We start from the raw sequence: 20,913 nt of genomic DNA on the forward strand, positions 1-20,913 counted from the left end.
GTTTTACTACACTATACTTTTTTGATTTTACTTGCGTAATATTATCACTACTTTTACTTTACTAAATGAAGATCAAGTTTGCTTTAACCAAAACTGGACCGGTACAGACACGCACCTGGAGCATTTGTTAAAGTGAGATATCCTGTTTGTACACAAGCTTTGTTTTTCTATTGTTGTTTTCTATGTGTTGAGCCCTTTGGGTCACAGTCAGGGGATTACTGTGAATATTGTTATTGGACCTTCTTTAGCCTATTTCAACATATAAACACATTGCCTAATGTAAGTTTTAGTGTTACAAGTTTTATAGTAAAAGAAATTGATTTTAAAAATGTTTCGGTTGTCTGACTTTATTTCATAATTATGTTATGTGAATTATTTTCAATGTTGTCTAAAAAAAAAAAAAGAAACAATCCCCATTATACTTTTGTTGATCTGCTGAGACAATTTTTAAATATAACATGACAAATTGATCTGTTACTCCATATTAGAGTAGCCTTTTTACCAAATGCGTTTTTACTCTTATTTGAGTAATTTCATTAGAGGTACTCTTTACTTGACTCTTTACTTTTCTTTTTTTACTCTAACCCACTTGAGTACAAAATACTTTTAAGTAGCACCATTCTTACTTGAGTACAATTTTTGGTAATTTATCCACCCGCGAAAATGACCTTGGACAAACATGCCTATAACATTTATTTACTCTAAAGATCTCGGGAAATCAAAGCAGAGGCTCAAGAAGGAGCGCTGGCACCACCGTGTGGCTAAAATGGGACATTACATCAGTGCAGTTTCATAGCCACAGAAAAGTAGTTCATTTACTTGGGTAAAACGACTAAAACATAAGTTTCACAGTCTTCGCACTAAAGCTTGTTATAACAATACTAACAAATATTTATGCAGATTATTTATTAAGCAAACCTGAATGTGTTTGCCATATTCCCAAACTCTTTCACTGCAACAATTATAGGGTTCTTGTCTAAAACTTCTCAGGACTGAAGTGCTTAAATATTAAATAACTTGAACTTATAATCCAGTCATAAGTTCCTTAAAATTCTACATTTCTTCTTCTTTCACTTAGAATATTTTCTCCACCTTGCTGTAACAATGATTTGACATGTTCTAGTGTAAAAAATCTAAAACCTTACTTTGCTTTTAGCCGTCTGAGATGCTGAAGAAAGCATCTCAGAATTTTTTTTTTTTTCTTAGAAATAAAAAGCATCTCCCAGTCGCTGGTCTTCTGGGAGACTAGCTTTCTCTCTGAGATATGCACAAAACTGACACCTTAATGTTTGGTCTCAACAGGAGTTCAGTTTGATTTTGTTTAGTCATAGATTATTAAATGGTGTTCTAACAAAATATCTTCCCCATGAGGTTACCTTCAGGTTCTGACACAGAGTTGCTCTCTCGCATGTGTTGCCTGCAGATAATTTAGTATCAGTACACCATAACTTGAACTAACAGCTGCAACTAAAAAAAAAAAGAAAAATATTCCTAACAATATTGTCATGTACCTTTGGTTCATTTTGTAGGTCTATTTCATCTAGACAAGCAGAGCAGAATGGCATGGGCAATGAATTTTAATGCATATAGAAAACAAAGACTGCATGTAATTATTAGATTATTTATTTAGATTAACATATTATCTCTGATATTGTTTTTATCATATCCATAGACGGTACACCAAATTTGAACAGATAAAAGATGATTGTAGATTCCAACAGAAACAAGAAATTGTCAAACACCATTTCCATGTCAGGAGAGCTGAAGGTGTTGGATGAGTTTCGATATCTTGATCTTCAGCTGGACTGAACTGGAGACGCAGCAGTGAAGTTATATAGAAAAATGGACTAGAAAATATTTGTTGATGAAGATTAGGCTGTTCAGTGCAAAAAAATTACAAACACAGAACATCTTCAGTCAGAGACTCTCAGAAATGCTGTGAGACAGACCACCACAGGAGACACTTCCTGCCCATAACCATTACCATCTACAATCTTTTAACAAACTTGCATCAATAAATTACTTATTTCCATAGGGATTTACTCGACCAATATTTCAACCAAAGTGCTTCACAAAATCAGAAAAAGGTTAAAAACAAGAAACTTGGATAATGATTTACAACGTTTTAGGCCTCCTCAGTTTTTAACTATAGACTAGGAACATATTTAAAACTTTAGAATTGATGTTGCATTTTGCAAAATGCTCAAGAATGTATGCAAACTAAAATTAATTATAATTTAAAGCTCTTTAAAAATATGAGTTCAAGTACATAAAAACTTACTTGAATTAAAAGACATGTTCTCTGATCTAAGATCAGGACTACAAGAAAAATAATTCACAATTAAAACAAACAACAAAAACATTTCAGGTGTTTATAATAAATCTTTTCCATCTTCCTCTGTGGATTTGTTCAACCCTAACCAGAATCAGTTTTCAGCAGCTGGATCCACCTCCGACTTTTCTTCTGTCTTCAGAGAGTTGTCTAGACTACAGGGAGCGACAGAGAGAGGAGATGAGTTTTACTGCACCGGGTCATGAAGGGCAACAGGTTTAGAAACTGACATCAACTGTGGAGTGGAGCTACAAATCTAATCCAATCTGGATTAAGCCCAGTGTTGTTCAGGCTGGAGGTGATTTAGTAGTATTATTGTAGGCAGTGTGCTTTTGCTCCAAATATAAAAATTATAACGGATTTCTTTTTTAAAACACGGTAATGATAAAATGAGTTCATAACTTCATAAATAAAAAAACATTATCATGCAAAACACCATATAGGTGGGTTGAGTCGGGTGAAATGTCTCAATGAAGCAGAATTCAACATCTGCTTCAACATCATCTAAGAATATGAGAATAAATGTTCTTAAAAATAATTTGAAGTACAAGCCACATTTGACCTTAGGAATATTTCACTTGTTTTTAGACATTTTGTTTAGTTCACTTCCTATTTCTTAGCAATGCTGAATATGGTACTTCAGAGACCAAGATGTGGTCTAAAGACCACAGGGTTTAGGATTCAGTGGAAATAATCCTGTTCTTCACTGTCAACTCAAATATTGAAAATAAATGATTGGACTCAGTAGACTATTTATTAACTTAGCATAAATTAAATGGCTTAATAACTTAAATAACTTACCATACACTGAATAAAGACACCTATGCAATTTTTTCTCACAGTTGGAAGTTAAATTAGATCAAACGTTTCTTGTTTTAGGTTAGATAGGGTTACCAACGTAGTGAGAACATTTTTTAGAGATCTTTTTTGTTACTGTCCTTGAATTCAAAAGTTTACATACATTTGGTCAATATCAGGAATTTTTTTAACCTCTATCATTGGGTCAAACCATTTGAGTTTCAATCCACAAGTTTCTCACAGTATTTGGTGCCGTTTTGTCTCCGTCCTCCTGACAGAACTGAGTCAGGTTTGTAGGCTGCCTCACTCTCACACGCCTTTTCAGATCTTCCCACATCTTCTCCATTAACATCAAGGCTTTGTGATGGCCTAATCAAAACCTTGACTTTGTTGTCCTTTAGCCCCCTTGTCTTCACTTCGGCTGCATGCTTAGCATCATTGTCGATTTGGAAGACCAATCTGTCCCTAAGCTTTTACTTCCTGGGTGATATTTTCAAATATTGCTTCAATATTTCTACGTAATGTTCTTTCTTCATGATGACATAAATTTTATGATATGCACCAGTTCCTCCTGCAGCTAAACAGGCATAACCCAATTCATACATTTTAAAAGGCAGTTATCCCTGATATTGACCAAATGTATGTAAACATCTGAATTTGAAGAAAGTTACAAAAAAATCTCTAATATTGTTCTCACTGGGATATAGCAAATGGAAATTATTTTGTTAATTCCAATAAACTTGAGACAGTGATAAAAAAATATGTGTACATGTTTTTTTATTCAGTGTAAGTAAACATGAGCTGTACATGAAAAATGTACTATTTTAGTTTTATTTTAAACAAATGGATATTTTTGTCATGTACCTCCACCTCTAATGTAACCTCATTGGCTCCTGCCTCATTATTTAGTGGATATTAAGATATTGCTTTTAACTTGGCGAGCTCTTAATGGACAGACACCAATCTACATCCCTGAACTTTTACACTCCAGGTCCTGTGACAAAGACCTGCTAATTCCACCACAGCGCGCCCAGTTCAATGTGTTAAGTATAAACCTAGCTTAAGGGTTCAATTTACCTGTATTTTTCTCCAACAGGTTCATCTTCCTTGGTTTGCAGGGATACCAAATGGCCATCTGTTTCCAAGTCTGAATAGGAAGTCATTCCAGGCCTCTGTTCTGATTGTGTGCGACGGGTTGAATTCTCTCTTCCTCTTGTGGACAACCTGCCTCGAGAGACTTCCCCCCATTTTCTGGGGAGAACAGAACTTCCAAAGGACAGGCAGGCCTGGGAACCTTTCAACTCGTTTTGACAGAAGACTGAGCGGGCATCATGAAAGGACATATGAGGAATGATCTGTTCTGTGCTGTTATCATTTGCGCGTGTAACTTTTCTTGGAGAATTTGGGCGAGAAGAGGATCCAGAGTTGGGATGCTGTCTGAAGACAGGGGGATGTGGAACGGTGTGGTGCACAGAAGGACATGATGGTGGCAAGCGCACTCTTGAAACGGGTGGTGCTATGACGGGCAGACTGCAGGAGGGTATCTCATTGCCTTCACATCTTGTGGCTTGAAGGGATGTTAAATCTCCTGAGACTGGAATTTGAAAATTTTTCATGTCGGTGGATTCTCCTGCATTGCGCAAATGGATAATCTTTCTTGCTTGTTTGTAGATTCTTTTCGTTTTCTCAGTTTGTTCAGACAGATCTGTTTCCAGTTTCAACTTTTGATGTTGCACCTCAGTAACTCCCTCATGCCTAACAGGAGGGGCGGGTGACGCAGCCATTGATCCAATTTTTACATTTGCTTTGTTTGGCAGAACTTCCACATTCTGCATAACTATCTTCCTTCGCTGGGAAATCCCAGTGGTCTGGTGTATTGATGGAAGAGTCAGAACCGGATCTTCATGTAGCTTTTCATTTCGTAGTTGGTCTTCATTGCGTCGAAAGGAATTGTCCATTAGAACTTCCAGAGGTGGCGGTGGTAGATTATCCATATCTAGGTCATCCCTGCCCGGTCTCCCATCAACCCCTTGGCTAAATGTATTTATGAGCCTTCGGACTGAATAGCACTTTAGTGGTTTATTTGATGGTGAAGATAATGAACCAGGTAGTCGATTGGTTCTGTCTTGGTTTTTGTGTTCACCAGCTGATCCATCCAAAGAATGTCGCCGATGTCCAGCTTGATACAAATTGCACTGAGGCTTTACAAAGTCATTTATTCCTTGCATTTCAGAAATCATATTAATTTTTTCATCTAATTCCATCTGACTGTTTTGTTCCTCTGTTATTTCAGAGTGTTCAGCATTGAAAAGTTGTTTGAAGGCAGGCTGCTGATCTTTCATGGAGTTTTCATACATGTAACGAAGAGCGTGACAGGGATCTGGTGGAAAAGAGTTTGATCTCTTTCTCTCAAACTGGTCAATTTCATCATCTTGATATTTTTCTGCATGCTGCTCCTCATCCTCTTCCTCCTCCTCCTCTTCGTTATTTCTAGTAAAACCGGCTGAATAATTTTGATATATACCCCGGATGTTGACTTCAGACCCACAACTTCCCGATCCAGCGCTCCCACGGTGGCCATGGTTCCTTTCAGATCCTGTCAAACTCTCACTCTCTCCACCAATACCACTGTCCTCACTGTGCAGTGCAGAATCTTCTGGGTTGGACTTCCTAATAAACACCGTCTCAACCCTTGCAAGTACTTGAGCTAACCTAAACTCTGCAGCCTGCTTAGCCTGAAGCTTCTCGGTATACAGTTTAGAGAAGGAAGAGAAATGATCTATTCCCTCCTCAAGTGTAGTATCACTCTGAGTCTTCACTGAGCTTTTAACTTGCCTGATTTTTTCTGATGAATCCTGAAGTAGTTGATGTAAAAGATCTGGTGATGGATCAAAATTATTCATAAGTTTAGCCGAGCATACTGCTTGACCAAATATCCCAGAAGGTAAAGTCATGCTGTCCCCATGCTCCTTGAGCATCAGCTCCCCCTCTTCAGCCATCTCCTCTAGTGCCTGGTTGATTTCCTCAAAGTACAACTCCAAAGCAGACATCGGTGTTTGGAGGGACAGTTGTGTCTGGGTAGCCTGGTCCAGGAGCCCCAGAAGAATTTCATATTTGGAGATATTTTGGTTCAGGAAATTGTGAGCAGCCTGGTGAGCTCTCACCATATGTGGTGGCAAACCTGCCTTCGTTTGCACTAAAGAAGACTTTCTCTGCCGTTCTGTGGATCTCTTCTTCATGTTTTTCTTTCGGGTCTCCGCCTTCTGACTCAGAGGCACTTCCATGACATTTCCAATTATTTCCTGAGGCATTTCATTTACCTTTGTTGCTTCAGAATCCACTTCATTTTCAGGAAGTATTGGATCAGGGTCCAGATGAGTCACTGAAGTTTCTTTTGTGCAGTATTCGTCAGTAAGTAGCGGCAGATCCTCTTCCTTGTTTTGAGGTTGTAAACAGGTGTCTTCATCCAGTGCAGGTCCACCATCCGCAACCTCCTGTAATTCTTCAGAGACCAGGGCATTCTGAACATCACATTGACGTGGTTTTGAAAATAACTTTCCTTTTGATGGTGAACAGCCCATTTTCAATAGCAAAAGTGTTATTCAGGAGAAGGAAGGAAGGTTTCTGCAATGAAGAAGAAAAAGATTTTGTCCAGTATCGCCTTTTTGATTCCAGTCTTACAGAAAGTTTCTTTTATCTGTTTTGCGGTTTTCTCTCAAAATCCAGTTGCAAACTGCACAGTAAAGGCGACACAAGATACTGAAGGAAACGACTAGCAGTGTTTACAAAGACGGGCAGAAGATAAGTCAGATTGTGCAGGTGGGTGCTGGTTGCACAGATGGCCACAGTAAGTGCATTAGCATCCAGGTACGTACGGATAATACACACACACACATGCACGCACACACACCAGGGCATTTATGTCTAAGACTTTAAGCTCATCAGGTTAATCAGAGTCAGGTTGTCAGAGTGTTTTTAGCTTCATTTACTGGCCTGCTGGTCAAGTTTACAGTCTGCTGAACCTATTTCAGAAAATGGCCATTTAAGACCTGAAAAATGCCCAGCAATTTCTCATGTAGTATTGACATGTCTGTCTTGTCTGCGTTTTGTTTCATAATCATTTGCACTAAGAAGCAAGTTTTCAACAGATCTTATTGTCTATCATCTTGAAATTTTTTGTCATTTACTTTATTACCACACAACTATTCAGATTTGCCTGATTGTGCATCATTTACAAAACGAAGGGCCATATTTAAATACAGCACTAAAATCTTAATATTTTCCATGAAAATCTTTGGCAAGATCATTACAAAACACTTCAACCACCTTGCCTGCTGGCAGAGGCGGTCCTAGTCTGTTTGGTGCCCTCCCCTTGTTCCCACTGCATTGCACTTCACTGCAGTGGAAGGCTGGGTGGGGTGGGTGGGGTTGGGTTGGGTGGTGTTATGCATTAGGAGCTTCATCAGAACTCTTGCTGTAGCGTTTTGGATTAGCTGAAGGGTTCTAACTGCATTCTGTGGACTTCCTGAAGGTAAGGAGTCAGCCAGCCTTGAAGTAACAAATACATGGATTCGTTTTTCAGCATCGTTCCAAGGCAGGATCATTCTAATGTTGGCAATATCCCAAAGATGATGAAAGGAAATCCTAGACGCTTGTTTAATAAGAGATTTAATTGGTAAAAACAAAACAAAAACAAAAAAAAAACACTATTAGAGGCCAAATTAATGGCATCCAGTTCAAGTGATTGTGTAGCACTTTCCTCAGACTACAGAATTTAAATAATTACATTTAGACTAATATTGGACCAGTTCTAGAATTTGTTGGTTGGAGCAGAATGTAACTCATGATACAAAAAAAAACATGCGTTGAACAAATGTATGGTGTTCATCCACAAAGAAAGTAAAACTGGAAAACAGCTGCAGCACAAAGCCTGAAGCGATCTGATGAAAATATCAAAGCATTTAGATTGATGCCACGAAGAGAAACTGACTTGTTGGCCAGCTGTACGGTCCAGTGGATGTTCAACATGTTGCGTTCTGGTCGTTTGTTGTAGGCCACCATTACCTCTACAGCTTCCTGTTTATTCCTGTTAAGATTTCACGTCTCAGATATCCGTGCAAAGCACCAGTAGACTGCTTTGTTAGTTGACCCAGAAAAAAACTATATTTGTTGTTTATATGTTGGCAATGACTTTTCTCTGTCATTTTTAATGTTGTACCCAATAGTCTCAAAGTGGAACAGTCGCTCAATATCATAGGAAATAAACCAGTGAAAGAGAGACTCACTACCGACGCTCAACCATTGTGAAAATTATAAACATACAAATAATGCTCCTCATTAACCCATCACCCATTAAACAATGTTTTTCTACTTTCTGTTTCACTGCATAGCTGAGATCTTTGCAGTTGGTGCCTTCATATCACTTCAGTGTGACGAGGACAAAATCAGGAACTGGGATTTAAAGATCATTCATGCTTTTTTACCATTTGCCTGCTGATGTCAGTTGACTTTATTTTGCATCAATGCAATAAAAAGGTTTTGCTTCCTTGAGCTGGAGTAAGAAGCAGATATGAAGCCGAAAAGGCACAGACATGACTTTCACATCCTTATTGGAGTTATGAAAAATTAAAATGTCTAAATGAAAATCAAACAAGGCTGTCCAAACCACATTGTATCCCAATTTTTATATTTGATTAGAGCAACCTTGTTAAGCGACATTTCACTTCCTCATCGGTCAAAAGCAGAAATCCAAGAAGAAAGTTCACTAGAAAACCGTTTTTTTCTTTTTCATTATTTTTTACAGACACTTTCTCATATGAAGGAGACTGATCAGCCTCTGCTCAAAATTTTAAACACAAAAAACAAAACATGTACAATTCCTCTTTTTCACTTTTAAGAGTTTTTGTACCAAGAAGTTTTTTAAGACATATAATTAAATTCAGGTCCTCACTGTACTATTTATGCAGACATTCTTTGACCTCAGGCTTTGGTGGTTTTTGAAACTTCTTGGTCCCAGTCAGTGTCAAGGACATCACTAGAAAAGTCAGTAAGACCAGAGAAAGACAAACCTGAAAGGAACGGCTTAGATCCATCAGTATTTAGTGGCGGGTCCAGATTAAAGCACTTCCTTTTCCTCATGTTCACCTCACTGTTGCTTGCAGGTTTTGCATGTTGGTTTGGAACATGAGTAAGGTCCGACTGCTTTAGTTCGCACTTAGCAGTTTCTGTTTTATGAGGAACTATTTCCAGGTTAGTCTGAGCTGCTGTAGGTTTGGTTGTGCAGTGTTGTGAATGTCCAGTATTTAGCTTTTCCATTCGTTTCTTTTTCTTTGCTTGTGGCATTTGGCTAGTCAAGTCATCATGTCTAGCTGACGTCTGCATATTTATCCTTTTTTCTCCTAATGTTTCTGCTTCATTACCACTGTGGTCAGGTTGTTTCCTACCTCTGGGTTTGAAAATAAAAGCCGACAGTTTTGTGTGCAGGTCTGTCAATTTTCCATCTTCGGCCGCCTTCTTCTCATTTAGCAAAACATTGTTCTTCTTCTCAGGCAGGCGTCTCTGTTCTTTTTCCATAACTCCACTTTGTCCTGCTCTTAGTGCTGATGATACTGACCAGCTATTGTTTGGTGCAGTATTTATGTTTCCTTGGGTTGATGTAATGATGGGTACGATGACATCATCTGGGGACAGTGAGGGACTCGTGGCAAGAAGCCGGTCCAAACAACTCTTCACTATTACACAACTCTTTAGGTCACTGGAGGTTTCAGAGTCTGGACCATGTAGTTGATGCTGGTCTGTAGAAAGAGACGGGTCACACATACCAGACTCTGGGGTGTTGCTCCTTAGCCTAGCAAAGACACAGCATCCACAAAAATGAATTTTATTATGATATACAAATATGGGTTTGCTAATTGCACTGTTCACTGCATAAGAGAAGATATACAGTATTACAGGCAACACCATGAACAGATATGTTATCTAATTTATCTAGCATAATCACAGGTTCATTCAGTTCAGCCGTTTTTAAATAAACTTACACAGTTAAGCACCCAGAACTTAAAAAGTAACTTTCACAATTTACTATTCACTTTTTAAAACTTATAGCTAGTAATATCATTTTCTAATATGAAAGATTATTTACTAATTTACCTGCATAGCAAAGAATATTAAGTACTACATTTGCTCCCTCGGTTGTGTATTACTACATCATTTGTTCCTGCTCCTCCCTCACCCTCTCCTTACTGCTTGGGTTCGAGTCACACCATACAGAGGCAGGTGGAGTCCCGAACTTTAAAATCCCAAGATCGACTCCACCATCATCATCCATATTTACTTCCACAAAAACTGAGCTGCACTGCGTGTGAAGTTATTGCGCCCTCTACTGCTCTAGCAAGACACTTTCAGGTTGTTTGCAGTTCACACAGGAGATCACATACAAGTCAAATATATTATGAAATGTGAATAATCACACACACACACACACAAAAAGGGGCCCAACCATCAGCTCAGAAGTGAGTTTGTAAAATGGTAAAATGACTGGATGACCCGAAGGAGCATGAAAAATAGTCTAGTCTGGGGCACCAACAGGAGAATTCTTTGCAGCCCTTTAGTCTTTGGTTGGTTGGTTGCTATAGCAGCTCCTGTCATCATTCAGCCACTTATTTTTGGGTGGCTCCTATTGGGCGCCTAATGCTCAACTTTTTTGGTGTGTAACTAAACCATCATGTCAGCAGTAAATCTTAAGCACTAAAAATGTGCACATGAATAAAATAAGAAGTGTTGAGATTCTAGAGTTGCTCACCTGGCCAGCCGCTCCATCTCACTTTGAAGAAGCTCAGGCAGGTTCAGTCCCTCCAGGAGCATCTGACACTGGGTTTGATACTGCTGGAGGGGGTCGGTGGGAAATGTTGTTAGCAAAGCGTTTACATTTCCCAGCAAAGCACCACCCTAAAGGAAAGATGCACCAGATGGTTAATGGCTGCTACAGGACTGAAAAATAAAACAAGACAATACAAGATGGGAGCACAGTCATTGCAACATTAGTGTCTGCAATATCCATGCTTGAGTGCACTAGTTTTTGGCTAATATATTCCAGAGAGGACAGAGTGTTACTGCAGGAAATGGTCACACCAGACATGAATTACACTGGCCAAACTGCTAAAGGTCACAGTGATGGAAGAACACATGAGAAAGAGAGGAATAAAGTCATATACTCCGAATGATAATATTTACCAACATTATTGCCATCACTAGATTCTCTAAGATTAAGCAGCTCAAACTCTTAATAGTTTGAGCCCACTGCATCCTGGGTGTTTCATTCTGGCATGAACTCATGACATCACCAGAACAAAACCATTTAATAACTGCTCAGAACCAGTCTGATCTTTCTTAGCAGGCAACATGCCATCTTTTATAATAAGACAAGTCCTTTCTGTTTACTTGAAACTTGGATTTTAGACATGAGAATGTAATCTCACCTTCACTGATTCCCCAAACATCAGGTGTTGTTGCATGATCCAAATCATTGTGAATAACTTTCCTTGTTGAAGAAAGTTTTCAGGTTTTAATGAGTTTGAAATTCTCAAATCAATTCAAATGGACATTACTGACAACCAGCCACACATATTTTCATTTCTTGAGCCAAATCAAGACTCAGCCACATCATGTGACCCAATCACCATCCCATTTTCCCCCTTTTTTGTGAAAACTTTATCATTATAATATTGTATAACTATAAATAAACAAAAACAATCAACAAATCAACTAACTAAACTACAAAAGTTCAAAGTCTTTTTTGATTTCTACAGTAGGGAGAACAAGTATTTGATACTGTGCCACTTTTTCAGGCTTTCCACTTGCAAAGCAGGTAAAAGACTGACATTTTTATCAACTGCTCTTCAAATGTGAAACTAAAATCCATAAATTAATAATAATAATAAAAAACATTGTATGGCTTTTAAGTAATCAATATGCATTTTATTGAATGACATAAGTAATAAGAACTCCAGCTCTCACAGATCTCTTAGTTTTACTTTTGCCTTACTACTCGTCTTAAAGTCACTTGTTTGAACTTGTTACCTGTATAAAGACACCTATCCAAACACTGACACAAACTCCAATACATAAATAAAAATACACACATTGATATCTACAACTTTCAATATGAAGTAACTGAGTATAGATAAATTACCTGTAGATGAACAATATAACAAAGACATGCATAACAGTGTCCCCAAGTTCACCCAATGTGTCTTTTTTTCACACAGCCTCGTGTTGGACAGCAAAGTATAGAAACTGAAGACACTGCAGCCATTTAACAGAAAATACTCATAAGGATAAGGATCATCACTTATGCAGTAAAATGGGTCAATCTGTTTTCTCCTTACCTGCATGGAGCACTCCATGACTGACACGGCTGTAACGGCATCTTCGACAGTAACAGTCTCTCTGTACATGAGCCGGGCATGTGCTGTGGAAAGTTTAAGAAAGGAGCAGGTCTCTGTCAATATGTGCAGGAGTTTCACAAATCATTTTCCCTTTTACTAGCACTATGATGCCATCTGGAAACATGCATATTTTCAAAGATTTTTTCAGATTTCCATTTCTTTTATGTTCAACTACATTTCTGAGGCACAGCAAGCATCTTTAATCATGTCACATATTTCAGTAGCTAAAGGTAAAAGATGCTGCTTTCACTGACCGTCCACAGAGTTTGAACTTTTGATGATCATAATGTAAAGTGAAATTGTTTTGGACTTCAGTCTGTTCTCACCTTCAGCAAGTCTGCTCAGACTCTCCAGCATGCGGATAGTTGTGCGGGCGGCACTGTGACCGTCTCGTTGACGCTGCAGCTGGTAATAACGAGTCAGGATGCAGTTGGCTTCTTCGGACACCTGAGGCTGCAGCTGTTTAATCACACTGAAATAAGTTTTCATTTTCTCCATGGACCAGAGCCCACTGGCATCAGATGGAGTTCCTGAGAAATCATGGGGAGACATGTACTGATGCTGCCCGCAATGTGTGTCAGAATAGAAGGAAAAATGTAGCATGAATATCATCAAAGATAACTAAAAATGATTTCAAAACTAGATGGGGGAAAAAAGAAAAATAACCTTAGTACTACCTTGGTCCTCAAGAATAAAAGAAGAGATGATACAGTCCCATTCAACGTTTCTGGTGTCCAGCAGAACCAGAACCAGGTCGAACCGGCTGAGCAAAGGACTGGCCAGAGCCACGTTCACAGAGAGAGGCTGACTGGGATCATACTGTCCTTTGGGGTTGGTAGCTGCCAAAATGGTGGTTCGAGTATTCAGCTTGCACACCATTCTGTAGAAAGATTACGAGTCAAGAGATCAAAACAAAAAGTGTAAATAGATTTTATCTACACATATCCCATGATAGCATCATTCGTATTCAAACTTAATTTATACTCCAGTTTAATTAACGCATGGAGAAAAGAAAAAAAGAATCCTGATTTACTTTTGCTAGATTCTGCAAAAGCTTCTCAAGGTCCAGCAAAAGTTTTGAGAAATACCAACTAGTTTCTTCTGCAAGATGCAACGGGACATAATCAAGGTGGAAACTGGCCCCCGCCGTTGACCAAATGAGGGTAAATGTATGAAGTTGCTGAAGAGACAGTAGCAGGTGGCTTGTGCTGCAGAAAAATGTGTAGCAGATATGTGTTCCACACAAACTTCAACCGCTAGAGCAGATTCAGGAGCAGAGAAGGAGGGAGAATTAGCACTTCAGGGGATTTGTCGTCATCGACGGGACATAATAAGAGACGTGACCAGGGACAGAGAGGGGAAGAGGTCAGACTGGCTGCTGTCAGCCCAGTGAGAAAGAGTGGAAATGTTCATGAAGGAAGAAGGAACACTTCATGCAGGGAGGAGAGCAGATGTGAGTGAGTGTAAATATACAAACCCAGCTTTGGCTACGCTGATTGACTGCTGCTCCATCGCTTCATGAATGCTGATTCGATCATGTTCTTTGATGCTGCTGAATTCATCAATGCAGCACAAACCACCATCAGACAGGACCAGCGCTCCAGCTTCCAGGTGCCAGTCACCTCCATCCTTTACTGCAGCAACCGTCAGACCTTCACCGAGACAGAGAGAACAGGAAGACACCAGGAGATTTTTAGATTGGCAAAGCAGAAAATGTACCATCAGAAAAATGAAAGTTCTGAGAAACAGCAGTGTTCAAAAGTATGTTTAAAAAAAGGAAGTAAAGCTCAAAGTCCTTACAACCACCTCAACATGCCACTGCATTGTGAGCTCACACACACATTCACACACTGATGGTGGCCTGCCACAGCTGACATAGGCCAGGCAACTTTTCATTACCTCTAACCTTTATTTTTTAAATTTACAAACTTTGGAGGATTTCAGGGAATGGTGGGAACTCTGCAACTTCATGGTTGGATTAACATCCTGAAATTTGGTTGGTCATGTATTCTAACTGATCTATGACCTCTAGCACATAATAAATAGTATGAGAAATATTCCCAGATCAAAATAGATGAATCACCGTGTTTCACAGTCTACTGTGACTGGAAGTCAGCATTCATTTTCCACTGACAAATGGAAAATGGTTCCCTACAACCAAAAGAAACAAGCTTGCTTTCAATAGGCCATAAAGTTGAATAGGTTCTACTTAGGTCAGCCACTGTGTTATTGGCAAACTATAACCTCTTCATTTCAACAATGAAACTTTGTGAGTACTTCCAACAAACAGAAATCCCAGTTGTCTTTTGCAAGACCCAACGGGTCACAAACAGGGGTGGAAATTGGCGGGTGTCAATTAAATACACAAATACTCACAGGTATTTGTAGACCTTCTGTGATCATTTTCAGGATTCAGAAATACTTTATTTATGCCAAAGGGAAACTAAATATGAACTCAAATCAGGCCAGGCTGCCACACACTGGCACCACCAGGGTATCTGACCAGCAGCAGGAAGGCTGCCAAAGGACACAACGACAGATAGAGTGGGAACCGAACTGGTAACCCAAAAATTGCGGGACAAACTCTTACAACCAAAACCATTATAGCACTATAGCAGTAAAAAAATGACTTGTTTCAGTGCTGGTCTTGAATAATCCTTAGGTGCCCCAAGCTTCCCAAAGCTCCTATAGAAAACACTGCTTATTGAAAACACTGCTTATAGAAAACACTGCTTATAGAAAACACTGCTTATAGAAAACACTGCTTATAGAAAACACTGCTTATAGAAAACACTGCTTATTGAAAACACTGCTTACAGAAAACACTGCTTATAGAAAACACTGCTTATAGAAAACACTGCTTATTGAAAACACTGCTTATAGAAAACACTGCTTATAGAAAACACTGCTTATTGAAAACACTGCTTACAGAAAACACTGCTTATAGAAAACACTGCTTATAGAAAACACTGCTTACAGAAAACACTGCTTATAGAAAACACTGCTTATAGAAAACACTGCTTACAGAAAACACTGCTTACATAAAACACTGCTTACAGAAAACACTGCTTATAGAAAACACTGCTTATAGAAAACACTGCTTATTGAAAACACTGCTTATAGAAAACACTGCTTATAGAAAACACTGCTTACAGAAAACACTGCTTATAGAAAACACTGCTTATAGAAAACACTGCTTACAGAAAACACTGCTTACAGAAAACACTGCTTACTGAAAACACTGCTTAATGAAAACACTGCTTATAGAAAACACTGCTTATAGAAAACACTGCTTATAGAAAACACTGCTTATAGAAAACACTGCTTATAGAAAACACTGCTTATAGAAAACACTGCTTATTGAAAACACTGCTTATAGAAAACACTGCTTATAGAAAACACTGCTTATAGAAAACACTGCTTATGATGTGGAAAAATGCTCACCTGCACTGGTGGATCCAATTCCAGCTGTAAGTACAGATCGGGATATTATCTTGGCTGCATATTTCAGAAACTGAGATTTTCCTGTACCAGGATCACCAACCAGCAACAAATGGCATTCTCCTACAAATTACAAGAGACATCACACAATCACATTTTGCTATTTTTGTGTTTTTATGATGTAAAGCACTTCGAACTGCCGTGTCGCTGACATGTGACATACAAATAAACTTGAGTGATTAATTGATTGACTTCTAGCTTAAATTGTTGTCAATAATAATAAAATGAAATGAAATACGGCTTTATAGGGAAACTCAGACATTTTACAATGAAATCAATCATTCCGATTCACATTCACATGCTGATTATGGCAAACAAAGAAGACAAATACCTCTAACTTTGGTCCCAGAAGAGTCTATTCTCTGGACTCCACCCGCCAGCACCATTGCCACAGCCAGCTTAATTACATACATGCCAAAAACCTGTGAACACAGGCTTAACAATATCTCATTCCTACCTACAGAAAGAGATGAGAAAATCAAATTGCAAAATGCAAGTTACCACAAGAAATGCAAAAATGTTTTGTCAAAGGGCAAAAACACTAACCAGCCAGTGGATTCTGCTTGTAGCTGTCCCAAAACTCTTCAAATTCTTTCTGAACATCTTTTACCATCAGAGCAGCAGCAGCCTGCTGATTATTTGCTTCTATGTTGTTAGCTCTGAGGACCAACTCCACATCGCAGGGGGAACCATCATAAAGGGGCTTCCAGCGGAGATATATTACACCATAAACCGTTATGTCATCACCTGTAAACATATTTTATTTTAATGAAAAAAATACTTCACTCTCTTCTTGAATATGTAATAATCCATACATTTATTGGGTTATTTTGGTTGCAAAGTTGACAAGCATTTGAAACACTTGTAGTGCAGAAGACAGATTTCTGGGTATCCTCATAACAGCATTGGGGGTTTGGGCAACTGGCTTACAAACAACTGAGCTGATGTCATCAGACAGAGTCAGCACCAGTGGAAGGGAGTGTGTGCAACTAATGCTCAGATAACACTAGTGAACTATGCAGGAGGGGCTCAGAGTAGAGCCACTGCTCCTCCACACCGAGAGGAGCCAGCTGAGGTGGCTCAGACACTGGTTCGGATGCCAGTTGGAAGCCTTCCTGGTGAGGTGTCTGGGACAACATCCCAAAGGAAGGAGAGTCAGACGAAGATCCAGGACACGCTGGAGGGACTGTGTTTCTCAGCTGCCTTGAGAACGATTAGGGATTCCCCTGGAGGAGCCGGACCAAGCGGCTGGGGCCAGAAAGTGAATGTGGGCCTCTCTTAAGGCTGCTACCGCAAGAAGCCAACGCTAGATTAAGCAAAAGGTAATGAATAGATATTTTTCTTGGTTTATTGAAGTGCCAAAAGCACTAAGTAATGTAACTATACTGCAGATTTCAACAGTTTCTTGAACTGAATCTGAGAATTTCAAAAGCTGTTAGGAGAAAATGTCAGTCTTTTATTACATGTATTTTACAAATACTTTGGCTGCTGATTCATACCTGATTTACAGCTGTCAACCAGGTCATCCTCCAGCACTACCACTAATGAACGAGGAATACTGCCCACTGACAGCCTCTGAACCTGTTATAAGAGAAGGTCATTTCATTTTCTCATGGAGATTTAAAAGAAACTTCTAACTTATTATTTTAACAAACTTTAAACTTCATTTTAATAGAAATAAAGAGAAGGAGTTATATGCAAATGTTCCATACTTGCTCTTGTATCTTAATTTCCTGGTAGTCCCTGCAGGCAGCAGGCTCTGACCCTCCAGACAGACAGCTGAATTTAAAGGAATTACAGGCAGCAGGATTTGGGCAGCCCACCGGCTGGACAAAGGTGTAGAACTGGTCAAAATCAGCCTGCACCTTGAAAACATGCCGGCACTTTGTGCACATGTAATCACGTTCATACTCCAGAACCTAATAAAAACAGAACAGCAGAAACACAAACATTTATGTGACTCCTCTTACTATATTTGTAAATCCTACAAATGTTTTAGAGTTGGACATATGTCAGATGTTGCTTCAATCAGGAGGCGACAAAGAGAGACGATTTATCTATGTTTATTGATATTTAACAACGGGTGGTGTACTTTCCAGTTCTGGATGCATTACTTATGAGAACTGTTTCACACACGTGGAAAAAAACTGTTGGTATTTCTGTCCAGGCCTGATTCAACAGATTACCAAAATCAAGACCATTTTGCATAGGATTAGGAGACGAAATGACAGATAAATGTTGCACCAGCAGCTCAGTTTACTGAACAAAATCATAAACAGAAACCAGACATCCTGATTCAAGAACAGAGGATCTTCAGATGGACTGTATGTCTGAACAGTTAAAATGTGATTTCTTACCTTAGCCACACTGGTACGTATGACCGTACCAGTAACAGACAAAAAGTGACCCACATCTCTGGATCTTGGAATGGTATGTCTGGTTAGTTCTGGACACACTGGCAGACCTGGGATTAAATGGGTTCAAAAAGACATGGAAACTATAATAGAACAAAGAACATCCTAATTTTCATGAGTGCATTTGGGAAAAAATACACTACACGTTTTTTATAAACTGTCAGAAATAAGAATCAGTAATATTTAATACTTAACTTCTCCATTACGCTACTTTTAGTGCTTTAAAGATCTACCATTGAATATGCAGAAATATAAATCCAACAATAAGAGAATGAATGAATAACATTTATGTTGTTACAACTGATAAATAATGATAAAAAAAAAATACAACGCATACAATAGTGAAAAACAAAACAGCATAAAACAAACAGAGCTCGGTCGGCAGCTGGATGTCTTACCTATGATGCGGGTGTGATATATCTGCCTCAGGCTTCTCTGACCGGCTCCCTGTCCTTTGTCTTTGAGAGAAGCCTCATCTGTTAACTCTGAAGCTTTTTTCTGTAATACTTTATCAAATACAGCCAAGACATCTTTTGGATATGCATTGAAATAATCCCCAACCTAAAGAAAGGCAGATTAATATCAGTGTAGTGCAACGTGGTAAGACACATGTACTTGTTTGAGCTAGTCAGCTATGTGTCACACAGCTTGTACTAAATTTCTTTTTGAAACCAAAATCAACCCTGACACTGAAGGATGGACTAAGATTTCTGGTGCAGTTTCCATGGATACCACAAACATCACAGGAATGTTAACCCAATTCAACATTACAGACTCAGGAAGGTGTTTCTCAAACTAATACTGGTGTTGTTTTTGCAGTGTAGACAGGCCTCCTCAGTAGCTTTAGTTAAATTATTCAAAAGCTACTGAAAACAGAACACTGTAACATTTTGTGATTTTCTTTTTAATCACCAACTTCTGTTTTTTTCTGTGCAGAAAAATTAAATATAAGCATAAGTAGTAGCTATCAACAAGTGGCAGAAAGTGGATAAGACCAATGCACCAGATCATCCCAAAAATCACAGCAGATAAGAGCCAAACGCATTATATTCAAATTGGACAGAACTGGATACTCAACGTGTCCTTCTGTTACAAACAACACTCACATAAAGGCCATTACCTCTGCTTTAATCACGAAACAGTAAATCATGTCAACAGTACCTCCATATTGGCTTCAAAAAGTGTCATGGCGTTAACCACAACAGAGCGATGAGTGTCTTCATTTACATCAGTACTGAGCTGAAGAATGTCACCATGGTGATGCTCTGTCAGATAGTTTTCAAACACTCGACCAATCAGGGCCTCCTCCTCTGGGCTAATAAACATAGTGGTGGCTGAGATCTGAAAGCCAAGCAGATTTCCGTTTGCCATGTGGAGAGCCTTACATTAAATAGTCAGTAAAAATAATGAGGCACCTTATTATAAAATTAGACATTATTAAGGTTATAAGGTATCTTATAGACTATCTACTCTAGTGATGTTTTAACTTTGGCAAACATTAGTTTTGTTACTTTATTCTTCACTTAACATGTTACAGCAGAAAAAACATCATAATCTTATTAAAATAAACACTAGAACATTTGCTTCATAAGACAATGATCACTTGATGCATATAAACACCAACATTCAATATGCAGTTATCAACAAGCAAACGGCTTTGTGTTCGTTTCAACATGTCCGATAAAATATTATTTGCTCTCATTGTTAAATGTGAAACAATGAGACTGCAACGTTCTGAACCTTCCTGCGCCGTGCGCGCTCCCGAGGCGCCAAATTCTGCGGTGGATAATTGATGAGCTAAACTAAAGCAGGACACCTGGTCAGACTGGACGCGCACTGACCGGTAGAAGCACGTTCAGAAAATTAACTCCGTAAAAACAGCCGTACTACGCGGCTATGCATCTTTATAACCCGTCAATTAAAACTTTTTTTTCTTGCGCTGTTTAGTTCACAGATGCAGTGAGACAGGTCTTGTAGACCTGAGCATAGAGCATGTGGGTTATTGAAAACTGTTCGCATCACAGAGTTTACAATCATACTGCCGGAGACCCACCAGTTCCACGGACAGCCACTGAGCATCAGCAGGTTAACTTTCCGGGGTTTGTTGTGGATTTCTTCCTCTTCTTCTTCTTTTTCCTGTGTTTTTGGCGGTTGGCAAGAAAACTGAGGGTGTGCATTACCTCCACCCACTGGTAGGGAGTGTGGTTAATTGTGTTTGTCTATGTATACACATTTACTATATATATTCAGGCACATAAAGAAAAAACGTTGTAGGAAATATTGGTGGGGACATGTCCACACCTGTGAAGTTACGCCTATATATATATATATATATATATATATATATATATATGCACACATATAAAATCAAATTATATTAAACAAAAAAATCCATCCTCTTTTCTTAATATTGTGACATTCT

At 38.8% G+C, this 20,913-nt stretch overlaps 2 protein-coding genes across 4 annotated transcripts; both read right to left on the reverse strand.

Moving 5' to 3' along the window:
• Positions 1–1,649: 1,649 nt before the first annotated feature.
• On the reverse strand, positions 1,650–7,484 carry LOC111611336. The gene is made up of 2 exons (XM_023347279.1): positions 4,208–7,484; positions 1,650–2,487 (listed from the first exon to the last, which is right to left on the reverse strand). The coding sequence occupies exons 1-2, from the start codon at positions 6,709–6,711 to the stop codon at positions 2,427–2,429; spliced, it is 2,565 nt and encodes an 854-aa protein (XP_023203047.1). The 5' UTR covers positions 6,712–7,484; the 3' UTR covers positions 1,650–2,426.
• A 102-nt stretch (positions 7,485–7,586) lies between these two features.
• On the reverse strand, positions 7,587–20,616 carry mcm9 (minichromosome maintenance 9 homologous recombination repair factor). Of its 3 annotated transcripts, none has more exons than XM_023347229.1 (15): positions 20,545–20,616; positions 19,653–19,832; positions 18,890–19,052; positions 18,435–18,541; positions 17,790–17,996; positions 17,577–17,658; positions 16,624–16,824; positions 16,409–16,534; positions 16,021–16,140; positions 14,054–14,228; positions 13,254–13,456; positions 12,903–13,106; positions 12,517–12,599; positions 10,932–11,014; positions 7,587–9,977 (listed from the first exon to the last, which is right to left on the reverse strand). In XM_023347229.1, the coding sequence occupies exons 2-15, from the start codon at positions 19,815–19,817 to the stop codon at positions 9,110–9,112; spliced, it is 2,787 nt and encodes a 928-aa protein (XP_023202997.1). In that variant the 5' UTR covers positions 19,818–19,832; positions 20,545–20,616; the 3' UTR covers positions 7,587–9,109. The 3 variants fall into 3 exon arrangements, with proteins under 3 accessions (XP_023202997.1, XP_014326876.1, XP_023202998.1); XM_014471390.2 differs by having other exon boundaries at positions 10,932–11,077; XM_023347230.1 differs by lacking the exons at positions 7,587–9,977; positions 10,932–11,014 and adding an exon at positions 12,313–12,433.
• Positions 20,617–20,913: the final 297 nt, after the last annotated feature.

The sequence above is a fragment of the Xiphophorus maculatus genome, chromosome 15, assembly GCF_002775205.1.
Source record: "Xiphophorus maculatus strain JP 163 A chromosome 15, X_maculatus-5.0-male, whole genome shotgun sequence".
Lineage (NCBI taxonomy): Eukaryota > Metazoa > Chordata > Actinopteri > Cyprinodontiformes > Poeciliidae > Xiphophorus > Xiphophorus maculatus.